Source organism: Zalophus californianus, chromosome 15 (genome assembly GCF_009762305.2).
Source record: "Zalophus californianus isolate mZalCal1 chromosome 15, mZalCal1.pri.v2, whole genome shotgun sequence".
Lineage (NCBI taxonomy): Eukaryota > Metazoa > Chordata > Mammalia > Carnivora > Otariidae > Zalophus > Zalophus californianus.
Genome location: NC_045609.1, coordinates 20,197,459 through 20,210,879, shown reverse-complemented (window position 1 = coordinate 20,210,879; position 13,421 = coordinate 20,197,459). Strand labels below are relative to the sequence as shown.

The following is a 13,421-nucleotide window of genomic DNA, read 5'->3' as shown; positions in this document are numbered from 1 at the left end:
TACCACTATTCTCCATTTTATTTATATATTTTTTAAAGATTTTATTTGAGAGTGGGAGAGAGAGCGAGCATGAGCCAGGGGAGGGGCAGAGAAGCAGACTCCCCCGCTGAGCAGGGAGCCCGACATGGGACTCGATCCCAGGACCCTGGGATCATGACCTGAACCTAAGGCAGATGCTTAACCGACCGAGCCACCCAGGCACACACTATCCTCCATTTTAGGTATGAAAATTGAGTTTTAAAAATAGACAAAGTCCACACAGCTTTTAAGTGACAGGCTGAAACTATCTGCCTACACAAAGGTCCATGTCCTGGGCCCTCGGCTCCAGTGGTCCAACCACTGAGTAAAGAAGACCAACTGAGACATCAGGAATACAAATTTTAAAAATCGGTAGTTTCAAGTATGCCAGATAACAGAGCTGTACTTCAGATTTTACGATACCAAATTTATTTTTTAAACAGAAAAACATAGCTTTATAACTCTGGAGAAGCAAGGAAGATACCTGTATAAGCAAGACACATGCAGGCCTGCTTACAGAGGGCTACCTTCAAGTTCCTGCAGAGACACTGCCACAGTGACATTCCTACTAAAAGCTGAACACATGTATCTTGTTTAAAAAACAAACACAGAGATTCAGAAATCAAGACAGAATTTAATGTATTTAAATGCAACCATAGGAGACTTAAGAATAAATGAATCCCCTTAAAAGTACACGGCCTGGGAAAGTTTTATCACCTTCTAGTTAGAAGACTGTCTTTGGCCTGCATTTTCTCATGAGAGAGCAGCCCATGAACCAGGAGAACATTCCCATACTGTAGAGAAGGAAAAGGAATGAGCAGGTGAAACACCAGTCTCCCCTAGCACATGTAACATGTACAACTGAGCACATGAAGAAACTGGGCCACTGAAGACACATTTTTAAAAAAGACATTGAAAACTTTATTCTGAAAAGTCACATCAACTAGACTTTTGAGAGAATAAAATGACCATGAAGGAATTCGTCCATTCCCTAAAGAAATAATTTCTAAGGTGTATATTTCCAAAATGTGAAACAGAGCTAAATCTTCTAGAGATTATCAAAGATCAAGTCCTACTGAAGAGACTTTAATTTTTGTTGTTGTTTTTTACATTAAAAAGCAAACTCCCTTCTGATTTTTTTTCAAGTAAACCTAAGAGATAGTTTGGGAAAATACCAACCTTTTTCTTTGATATTCCAAGGTTCACACAATCCTGGCAGCTCTCAGGATCTTGTTGCGGGTCTGAACAGAGTCACAAACTAAAAGAATAGGTCGGGAAATGTTAGATCTACCTGAGGCCGTGGTGGGAAGCCTGTCAACAGGATGCTAAAGTCCCTTTTACCTTGTCCCTGTACATTTAGATAACCACTCACTAAAATACTCGGAGAGAAATCAAAGAATTTTAAAAAATCATAGATTTGAAAAAAAGACCTTTTTTTTCTCTCTGATCCATCTCTACTAGAGACAAATCCCCTCTCCTTCTATGACATTAAAAGAAATGTCTTCTGGCCCAAGATTAAAAACAGAATAAAACCTTATACTGAAAGAATGACCCTGATCACAAATTAAAAATCTATAAAATTTTAGAAAGGAATTTTGAGCAAAGTCTGTATCTAACCAAACTATGTAACCACAAGACAACGTGAGTAAAAGCTGCCCAGCTATCCTGCATCTATTCCTGGAAATGGAATGTTCTGAGACTAGAAATGAATGTCTTTGTTATCAGATGAGTTGAATTGGAAAAAGGAGCTTTTTGACAAAGGGTTTCTCAATAAAAACTTATTACTTGCAGAGAAAACAATTTACCAGGTTCAAACAAATACGCTCAACAAAGTAAGGCAAAATCATCCTTAAAATAATCAAATACTTCACACTGTGCAGAGAACATTCATAAGGCATCTATTCAAAGCCTCTAATTTACTTTAAAAGCAAGAAGACCTGTGAACCCCATTGAGAGAGGTGGTCTACAGAACCACACTGAGGAAAAAAAAAAATTAAAGAAGATTCAAAACCCCTCCTGTTTCCCACTCTACTCCCCAAAACTCATCTGAAATATATCACAAATGTGTTCCAGAATAAAGGCCCCAATGACTTAGAAATACCTGCTTGTTGCTGGGAGCTTTACAAAGTTTGGGTGCACAAAGAAATAACTTAATTTTCATTATATGGTCCCTGACATTCCATGATTCTCTAGTGAATAATTCTAGAACATAAACTTCTCTGGGATAAATGTGCTGGCCCACAAGCATATTTTTACGCTATAGGCTCAGTGATTGTGTGAGTTAATCAAATTTCAAGTAGTATATTAATTTCTTTTTTAAATTAATAAAAGAATGTGAACATATATAAAGTTAATTTGGGTCTAGAAATAGCACTTTAGGGCTGAGCTTCAGAGTAAACAAACTGAAAGCCTATTGCCACAGGTAGTAAAAAAAGAAAGAACAAAAGAGTGTATTGCTAATCATATACACTGTTAAAACTGTAGGTTATTTTCACTACACCTGATGACATAGCGCTTGGAAGGACAGACCTTACAAACGGAAGGTAACCTTACACAATTACCTATTCCAACCCACCTTCATGGTTAAGAAACTAAAACCAAATGAGGTTTGGAAACTCTCCCAAGGACTAATGACTTGGCAGAGGCAAAGCTCAGATCTCCTTATGTGAATATAGTGCTCTTTCTACTATACCAAGCTGATCTTATGAACAAACAAGAAAAAGCATCTGCCCTGTGGAGTTTCATTAATGCAACCAGTTGGGTACACAGGACGGGAGAAGACTTCTCAAACTGACCTGCAGAGCTCTATCCACGGAGGAGCCTAACAGGCAGCTCAATGGCTGAATTTCCACCCTTATTTCAAAGCTGCTTTGCTTGTATGTGCTTCAGGTAGTAGGTCTATATATAAGATTTCCTGAGGAACTTAGGAGGGGGATGCAATCTTGGGCTAAAATGAAATGGAAAACCACTGAGGTTTTCATTTTATTTGCTGATCTGATCAGTGAATGCTGTTTGGAAAGGACTTGCACTGGTTGGATGCCTCTGCTGGCCTCATAGAGGCACAGCCTGCAAAAATCCATGTTTTGAAAAGGCAAAGTCATTTTCCCACCACCCGATACTGGGCTTCTGTCCTTGGTGTCTCTGTCTTTGAGAAACTGGCACACATACAACATTGACATTAATGAACTTCATCAGAACTTCTTCAAAAAGTAACCTCATTTTTTTTTGCCCCTGATATCTTCCTCATATTTCTCTCTAACCTTTTTGAGGTACACGGTTATGTATTTGCAGATTCCTGACTCACCATCCAGCTTAATTCCTCTTAAATGGCAGGTACTCAGGAAATACACATAAGAGCATTTTCTAATACATAGAATATGCAACAGATACACAAAAAAGGTGGTCTGGGAGACAGACAACATTATTTTCCTTCATTCTGTAACTACACTCAGGATACACCCTTCTGTGACTCACAAATTCTATTAAGAGTTTGGGAAAATTTTAAAAGCAAGACAATACTGCCAGATTCCAGCTATACCAAGGATCATTCTCTTCTTCCCTGGTGCAATGATCTCAGTTGGCATACAAGGATACATGCAGCTGGGAACATGACAGCCAATCCAGAATAATTATTCACTAACCCAATGATTATTGCTTAACACAGCCACAAAAAGGAGAATTCCACCTCTCCCCCATTCTTGTGTTCTGCCAAGGGCAATTTTGGTTGGATCTTTCTGAAGAGATCTGTTTTAAAGAACAATATTGTCAAGGCAGGTTTTCAGGCAATGCCTTGAAGGAGCAGTAGGGATGTTCTCAGCATTTGTCACACTGTTAGTGGGAGAACAGTCTAGAATCACAACCACAAGGTGCCAGTGTAGTAAGCAAGTGGTTGATGGACAGAACCAGCCCCACTGGCTGAGGACACTGGCAGAGGTTATTCAGGTTTTAAAATAAGAGTATGAGCACTTATATTCACCTGAGATTGCAAGCAGCATTTTCCTCCTGGCACCAAAAGTTGTAATTCCCAGCTCCTTCAGATCCTGATCTGTGAGAGTGAGGAATGTTTGAAGATCGATCTGTGGGTGAAAAAGTAATCTATAACCAATACATTAAGCACTTATTTTCTTTCTCACTAAAAGTTCAACTCATTATTACACATATTCCATTCGTTAATTATGCTCTGCCTACTTCCAAAAAGGAACGGTGGTGTCACAAACCAAGGGGATAAGGGCTAAGTAATAAAGGTGGTGAAATGAAAGTGATTATTCTAGCATAAGACTTAGGCTAAGCCAGTTATTTACTGCAACTGAGATTAAATATTTATGTCTTAGCATTCTGGCAGCCAGAGCAAAAAGGGAAGAACAAATTCTACAGTTTTGGGGAACTGATAAAAGGAAGAATACATACCTGGCCAGAAGAGAGAAAATATTTCTTAGCTTTGCATTCTGAATTGGTTAAGTATAGCTCTATAAAAGGAAATTGAATAATACCATATCTGGTATCCTCCACTGTGTTCTTCATAAGAATGAGAGAAGAATTCCTAGATTACATCAGATACATGGTTCACTTGGCTCAGCCCAGCAAATTATCTCCAACAGTGGCATACAAGAGGTATTTCCAGGAACAATATAATTGCCCTCTCTGGCATTGGCAATAAAGTGTGGAGGGAAGTAGCTCAAGAATCCCACCCTTCCTTTTAAGACAATGTGGAGGAACAGAAAGGTAATGGGCTCTGAAGCCAGAGAGCATTGGCTTTCTATTCTGCCTCTGCCATTACTAGTTGTGGGCACTTAGGGTTGATAATACTGTACCTTACAGGGCTCCAGTGGGCATTAAAAAAATTGGAGATATGAAGCAATGGGCTCACCAAAGGCATAAAATAACTGACAGCTATGGTTAGTAATTATGTATTTAGACATATCATCTATGAAAGTGGCTAAATAAATATTCAACTTGCTCACAATAAACTAAACCCCACAAGGTCACTTAATGGGGAATTCTTATTAAGTGATAGCTGAGTATTAGAAAATAACCTACATGACAGAAACAACCAAATTTATACTTTCAAATTATATAGAAATTAATTTGAGATATTGTTTTCATTTTGTTTTGTTTGTTTTTTTTTTGTTTTTAAAGATTTATTTATTTGACAGAGAGAGACAGTGAGAGCAGGAACACAAGCAGGGGGAGTGGGAGAGGGAGAAGCAGGCCTCCCGCTGAGCAGGGAGCCCGATGTGGGACTCGATCCCAGGACCCTGGGATCATGACCTGAGCCGAAGGCAGACGCTTAATGACTGAGCCACCCAGGCACCCCTCTTTTTCATTTAGAAGGTATATCCAGATCTTGGAAAACCTTTTCATTTATCATGTCTAAAGATATGTTTTTAGAAATTCAATTAAATAGAGATTCTCTATTTTAGGGATCCTCTCTTTTTAAAGGGCAAGAGAGTAAATATTTTAAGCTTAGTGGGCCAAATTATCTCTGTTGCAACTATTCGACTCTGCTATTTTAGCTTGAAAGCAGCCATAGACAGTATGTAAATGAATGAGTGTGGCTGTGTTTCAATAAAACTTTATTTACAGGCAGGTTTGCAGGCTACAGTTTGCTGACCCCTGCTCTAGCTAATATATATTCACTAAAGGCAATCTGGCTTTATATTATGTTTTCTTCCTTCTTGGAGTAAATGGATAAGAAGTACTTTTAAGATACAAATGTAGTGATCCAAAGGGGTACATGCACCCCAATGTTTATAGCAGCAATGTCCACAATAGCCAAACTATGGAAAAAGCCAAGATGTCCATCAACAGATGAATGGATAAAGAAGATGTATATATATATATATATATATATATATATATATATATATATACACACACACATATATACACACACACATACACACACAATGGAATATTATGCAGCCATCAAAAGGAACGAAATCTTGTCATTTGCAACAACGTGGATGGAACTAGAGGGTATTATGCTAAGCGAAATAAGTCAATCAGAGAAAGACATGTATCATATGATCTCACTGATATGAGGAATTCTTAATCTCAGGAAACGAACTGAGGGTTGCTGGAGAGGTGGCGGGTGGGAGGGATGGGGTGAATGGGTGATAGACATTGGGGAGGGTATGTGCTATGGTGAGTGCTGTGAACTGTGTAAGACTGATGAATCACAGACCTGTACCTCTGAAACAAATAACACAATAGATGTTAAAAAAAAAAGAAGATAGCAGGAAGGGAAAAATGAAGGGGGGAAAATCAGAGGGGGAGACGAACCATGAAAGACTATGGACTCTGAGAAACAAACTGAGGGTCCTGGGGCGGGGGATGGGTTAGCCTGGTGATGGGTATTAAAGAGGGCATGTATTGAATGGAGCACTGGGTGTTATACGCAAACAATGAATCATGGAACACTACATCAAAAACTAATGATGTAATGTATGGTGATTAACATAACATAATAAAATAAAATTTTAAAAAAAGTACCTTTAATAAATTTATTTCTATGCTTTAAATAGTAAATAAATATAGATAAAACAAATCCAGAATATCATTGAATAACAACTAATCTTTCACTTCAAAACCTTCTTTGGACAAGTTAAAATACTTCTGCCCTTGAACTTCTCACTCAGCTACCCTTGTCTAACCTGCAAAACTAAATAAGTAAATGCAATTTTTTAATGCGTTTGATGAGGAAAGTGTTATTCAACTTCGAAAATCCTCAGTTAAATGAACACTAATTTAGATTCGGGGAAAAGAAAACAAAATCAATATACCCTGAAATCCAATACACACATGACAACTTTTTTTGGTGTTAAAAAACAAAAAGTTCACCAATTAAACTTAATTACTTATTGAACCATGGGCAATACATTAAATTTATGATATAAACTGCATAATAAAAATCTTAGATTCTTTTTGATGGATATGTGCTTGGGAATTGGTGACTTAATCAGATGTTCTCTAGCACGAACTAAGCCAAACTAGCATGAAACTTAAACCACGTCTGGATTTGAAAAATACATACATTTATAGAAATATTCTAACTTTCTGTTCCACTGGCTTTGCTGTGCTGTGCCCTAGTAATATGACAGCATTAATAGAAAGAATCATGTTCAGGGACTCTTCTCTTTAAGTCCTTGCATAATAGCCATGGCTGATCGGTTTGACCAAAATCCATGGTGGTGGTGTTTCAGAAGACGTTGCATTTCTTAGTTCAGGCAAAAGCCAAGCAGTAAATTAATGAATAAATTAACATATATAAAAAGCACATTCTATTTTGAGGGAACAGATTGAGTAACATGACGAAGATGGGTTCAAAAACAACCATAGATATTTATTTCAGATGCTGTTTTTTAAGTGCCATAAATAAAGATAAAGATAAAGATAAAGGACTGAAATTACCTTAAATACAGACTCTGCTGCTGAGAGAGCTGTGAATCAATACACTGATTAGGTCTTTTAGCTAAAATTGGGGAAGGTGTGTTTTTGGAAACACAATTTTCTATATTTCTGCTATCCTGTGTTTACTCGTTGCACTAAATAAATAAGAAATGAGATGACATTTTTCCTAGCAGCAAAAACAAGTTATGAGACTTCAGTAAATGCTCACTGAAAGCACAGCCATAGGTCAATAAGTGATTTCATTCTAGAAGCCATCATACATACAACCCAAATGAAGATGCCCGGGAAAATAAACAAATAGTGACTGACCTCTTGTTGCTGGAAGACGTCTGTGTATTTGCCCAGGCCCAGTTTGCTAAAGAGCTCAGGGAGGTCAGAGCCTTTGAAAGAGCTGTTCAAGTTACAGCCATTGCTTCCTGTCAGCGAAGAAATGCAGTCCATGTAATTGCTACTGCTGAGATAGTGCTCCGCTGGAAGGCAAAGGAGAGACAGGCTTGAAGTGTAAATGCCCAGAGACAAGATGGTTTAATAAAAAGTTTTAATCACTCAAATATTTTAGATTTCATTGTTGGGCTGAACAGGGCAGGAGCTGCAGAAATACAGCAACTCTTTACTGAAACGCTGGCTTTTCATTAATGCAATGCTAGTTATTGCTTTCAGGGAGGCTCTTGCCATTAAGAAGCTACACTTGGGAGGCTGCAACTCAGCAACAGCGCCTCTGTAGTTAATAATCATTAATCATATTCTCCCTGAGCATTCGGAAACATTTGCTCTTTATAATTGATTTGATGTGAATTAAATGAGAAATTGGAAGAAAGATCCCTGGGATACAATAAATGTGTGGGAAGTTACTCTAAGTCCAGGCTCCTTTTGGAAAGCAGGATGGCCCACTGTATCCACACCTGTGCCTTCCTGCTGTCAAAGGAATTGGAGAATATTGCAACATGTAAATCTCATTCCTTACAAAAATATAATTGGGCAGTTAGTTCACAAAACAGAGCACTTTTAAAATTAAGAGCAAATATGAAGGGTAAGAATGGTGCTGGAGTTTCTGGATTTAACTTATGACAGAAACAAATCTATCTCTTGAGAAAAATTCTAAGACAGCAACGCTGAACTTGACTCTGAGGCTGATTTGGTGGGCAAAGATTTTTTCAGGTTGTCTGTGGTTCTCAGGCCCAATAACATGCGCTGCTGGGTGACGGACTAGTGAGCCATGCCTAGTACTTGACCAACTACACAAACACTCTTCCAGAGATGCTTTGGAGAGCCTAGCACAGCTGTGTAGCCATCCCTACCTCCCTGACCAACAACTGGCTCTCATCCATGTGGGAATTCTTCCTCTTATACTGAAGTTGAAGCTTCAGGAAGGATTCCGAGACTGATGCGGGCAGAGGGCGCTCACCTAGCTAATTAGATACATCAAATATCTCCTTTGGTCAAATCTAAGAATCCTGTTCTGTACTGTTTTGTGTGCCACTAATCACTTTCTCTGGCCCTTTCATCTCCCAATTGAGAGTATATATACTTTCTATACCTCAAGTGGAAGGAATTTCCTAATCAAGTTTCTCTTTCTCTTAAAAATAGAGAACTGGCTGGCTCAGTTGGTGGAGCATGTGACTCTTGGTCTTGGGGTCATGAGTTCAAGCCCCACAATGGGTATGGAGCCTACTTAGAACTTTTAAAAAGTACATATTAAAAAAAAACAGATGTTTTATCTCTTGTGGAGAGAAAGTATAGAGAAAAGGACCCAGATCAAGCCCTGCACCTCCCCCAAACACTTAAAGGTAAGGACCCAAAGTCATCAACCCATTGAGGCGCTGGGTTGAGGCTGAAACAAAGCAGAGTGTGAAGAGCACACGGGAGGAACTGCTGGAGTTGACAACGTGGAGGTTACTGGCAGGATGACCATATAATTTACTGTCCAATGATATACATTTACGTTCTTTGAGAATAAAAGAGGGAGTTACTGAGAATCACACTGGAACAACTGGTGTAAACAGGGAAGTCTGAAGAAAACCTGGACATTGGTGATTTTGAAAAGGGTGTCAAGAAAAATTATCTAAAACTGTGCTGTTGATACAGTAACCACTGGCCACATGTAGCTACTGAGCACCTGAAATGTGGGCAGTGGGAATGAAAATGTTCTGTAAGATTATAAAATCTGCTCATACCAGATTTTGAAGACAGCACAAAAAAAGAATGTAAAATATCTCATGTCTTTATATTGATTACATGTTTAAATGATAATATTTTACATACCATTGGGTTAAGCAAATATATTAGTAAAGTGTGAAAAAAAAGATGTTTTAAAATAAAATATTCTTAGTGATATTATGGTACATAATTTCCTTTATATTTCTTTTTATCTTAACTACTTGTAGTTTCTATATTGTTTTAAACTCCCTCTGCTCTTAAAACATCTAACAAAAGGCAACCAACTCTGTTTCCTTTATCATTCTTTCTTATTAATGAGTTCCCTATCTGAACTCTAATCCTGAACTTCAATGCAGCAAAGTTGCACAGTCGATTTTAATTATCCAGGGTTAAATGAAGGGAAAGGAGATAAAGACAGAAAAAGAGAGGCACAAAACAAATTTATACTGAGCAGAGATCATTTCCAGCCCTAGATCTGCATCCAGCACCAGGCTGCCTCTCGGCTCCACGCTTGTGTAGTGGTGGGGTGCCCTGCCTGGACAAGTATCCAGGCTACTGCTGTCAGTATACTTGCAATATGTTTTCTTATTTTGACTTGGCTGACACCATGACCGTCCTTTTCAAATCTGAGACTCTTGACAACATGGCCGACCTGACTGACGGTAACAACTGACGGTAGACCACGTCTACTACACTCGTTCAGATTGCCTTTCTTCAAGTATTCTTCAGATACTCCACGCTATGTGTTTCACGATTCCAGAGTCATCAAAATCCTTGAAAAAGGCCATTAGGGGCCTATCTTGTGATTACTATTGTCAATTCTCGTCTGCTTACCTATTTTAGTTATACAGCCCAGAAGTGTGGGTCCTGTTACAGACGAAACCACTGGACTTGTTCTGAGTCTCAACCACATTTATTCAAAGCCAGAGCCTCTGTGCTTTAAACTCTTTTTTCTATTTATGCCAATTCGGCTGTATCTTGCCAGTTTAAAAAAATCAGATCTTGCCCTTCACCTTTAGTAGCTATCCACCGGGCAGACTTACTTCTATTTTCCAAGATGCTAATGTGATCACATTCGGCTCAACTCCTTTCCATCGTCATCTTTTCCTCATCATCTGGATGTTTGTGTGAGCGTGACTCATCCATACATTCATTCAACAAACCTTTACTGAGTGCCTAGTAGGTGTCAGAACTGTTAGACATTTGGGAAGAAATAACAAACAAGGCGCAGCCTAACAGACTGCTCAGCACACGGGCACTTAGTAAGTGCCTGCTTACTGAATGAATGAATGTGTTTCCTAGCTTGTAAAGCTCAAATTCTCCACAAGTATAAAAGTGTAAGTATAACAAGTGCTAAGTGAAAGCACAGACAAAAGGCAGTGGAAGCAGAGAACTGCACTATCTACTTCACCTGGAAAAATAGGGAAGGCTTCCCAGAGGAGTGGCATATGATTATGCCAAATACTTGAAGGCAGGGGGTCCAGAGTTTATATTTGAACATCACCCTAAATCAAATAGACAAATTCTAGACTGATTATATCTAAAAGTATGATGAAAAGTCAAAGCTCACTTGATTTGTTTTGTTTACGTTTAGGGCTGCCAACAGAAGCTGCAAATTCACTAGGACTCGGGGGTCCTATTCCATTTCGGTCCCTCCAGTTATCAGATTCACTTCCACTTCCCAAGTGTTCACGACTGTTGGACCTCGAGAGGGACATTGATGAGCCCTGTAAATAATCAAAACCAAATGAGGACATATTTAATAAGGTAGCTTTCCTGAGATTTAAGGAGAAAAGAATCTACATTAGACCATCACCAATTACTTCTATTGTTAACCACTGCAGGTTCCCACACATGCTGATTCTCAAGAGTCTGTGGTACCTGTCTATATAGCCTCTGTCCTTCAACCACCAAGGACACCTGGTAATATACACAGTGAAGTCTTTCCCCTTCATTATCAGAGTGCCCAACAGAGTTCTGAGAGCCCCCAGTATAAAGACTTGCTCCTATAAGGTTTAGAGCAGTGGATACTGAGAGTCCTCCCTATTTTGGGGAACCACAAAACAAATCTTCCAGCTGGTATCGCAGAGATTCTCTGCCTTGGATCACCTACGAAGGACAAACGGGAAGATGGTGTGGCTAGACCCAAAGCTTTGACAGGAATAGAAGTGAGTCAGAGTGGAGAGAGGGCTGCCATCTCTTCCATGTGACCCTCATCCAAAGAATGATAGGGTCTTTCCAATAAGTTACAAATACCTGAAAAAATTTACCTTTTTTAGTTCCCCCCAAATAAAAATAAAAATTTAAAAGATCTCAACGTTTGCACTGAATTTGCATTTACTTATTCATTTATTTAATCACTGGTACTTTTCTTTGTACTGTATCTATAGTATTCAAGTCAGGATTCTCTGATTTTCAAAGTAGTATGTTTGTTGGGGAATTCTAAGAGAATCTTTCACTATTCAGTAAATTCACTTAATTCAGTCTCACAGCAGCATAACCATGCCCTTCCTTTTTAATACTTTTTTCCTCAAGGCATCATGACCACACTTCCCAGGCTACCCCCTGCAGCTTTGTAGGATCTTCTTCCCCTTTTCCACTCCAAATGTCACATGACCCTGGGCTTGGCCCTAGCATTCCTTTTCATCTCTCTCTACACATTCTCATTAAGTAATCTCAACCTCTTTCCGAGCTTAATGACAACCATGACTTCCAACTTTTTACCTCCAGATTTGACTTCCCTATTGAAATTTATAATCATGGAATTGCCAATCTGACATTCCATTTTACTGTCCTGTAGGCATTTTAAACTTAGAGTGCTTGAAATTGAATTGTTGATTACTCATCCCCACTAGCTACACCCATACACACTCCTCCCCCAGAAGTCCTACATCTCACCCAGAGCTACTGAGGGCTGTTCTCAGCCCTCCTTCCCCTACCACATCAAATCCATCAACAAATTCTATTGATGTCATCTCTAAACATACCCCAAATCTGCCCACCTCTCTCCATCTCCACAACTGTCACCTATTGCCTCCTTACGAACATTTTATTCTACTCTTGCCTCCTACCCCAATACCCATTTTCCATAAAGCAACTAGGTTGATTTTTTAAAAGCAAATTAGAACAAATGATACCTTCTGTATAGTCTTATAATGCTTTTCCAGTACTTTGCCATGGGCTGAGGTGCTCCCTAACTGATCCTCTGCCTCTCTAACTCTCAGCCTTCAACACTCCACCACCCTACCAAGCTTCTGCTCCATGAACTTAACAGCTGGTTCTGACTTCAGGTGATCAAGGCCTATTACTGTTTCTCTAGATCTTCACAAGGCTGGGCCTTTCTTGTCATCTAGGTCTTAGCTTAAATGTCATCTGCTCATAAAGGCCTGCTATGACAACCTAATCTAAAGCAGTCTCTGTTTCATATTTATCAGGGATTTTTATTACCTAAAGACTTCTTATTTATTTGTTTTGTATCTCTCTGTACACACCAAAAGAAAGTTCTCTCCATGAAACCAAGAACCTGTGTTCAAGCATTGTATCCCTAAAACTGTGTCGAGAACACAAAAGGTGTTTAATAAATATTTGTGGAATTAATCTATAGATACATTTTCCTGCATCTATGGGATGCCCTTTGCTGACTTTTGGGAAGGGGCAGAGGGAAGGAAGGCTCCTGAGACCAAAGAAATGGTGTTTTCAGTTAAAACCATCTTTAATATTTTACTTCAACCAAGATAAATCCAGTGTAGCAAGGGAAATATGAATATGCTCAAAACTGGCAACTACCAGAAAAATGTCAATGAGATCATTACTGTAGTATTTATATGTTTTTTAAA

General features: G+C 38.8%; 1 protein-coding gene across 3 annotated transcripts in view; it reads right to left on the bottom strand.

Moving 5' to 3' along the window:
* The window catches only part of BICC1 (BicC family RNA binding protein 1), a 306,344-nt gene that overhangs the window by 4,169 nt on the left and 288,754 nt on the right, over window positions 1–13,421 (bottom strand). For 2 of the 3 annotated variants that reach the window (XM_027596824.2, XM_027596825.2), the window contains exons 18-20: window positions 11,156–11,312; window positions 7,738–7,898; window positions 3,995–4,094 (exon numbers count right to left, since the gene is read on the bottom strand). In XM_027596824.2, the coding sequence (XP_027452625.1) occupies window positions 3,995–4,094; window positions 7,738–7,898; window positions 11,156–11,312 (418 nt within the window). Of the gene's footprint in view, window positions 1–1,197; window positions 1,277–3,994; window positions 4,095–7,737; window positions 7,899–11,155; window positions 11,313–13,421 lie in introns of all 3 variants that reach the window. The other variant, XM_027596826.2, reaches the window with a different exon arrangement.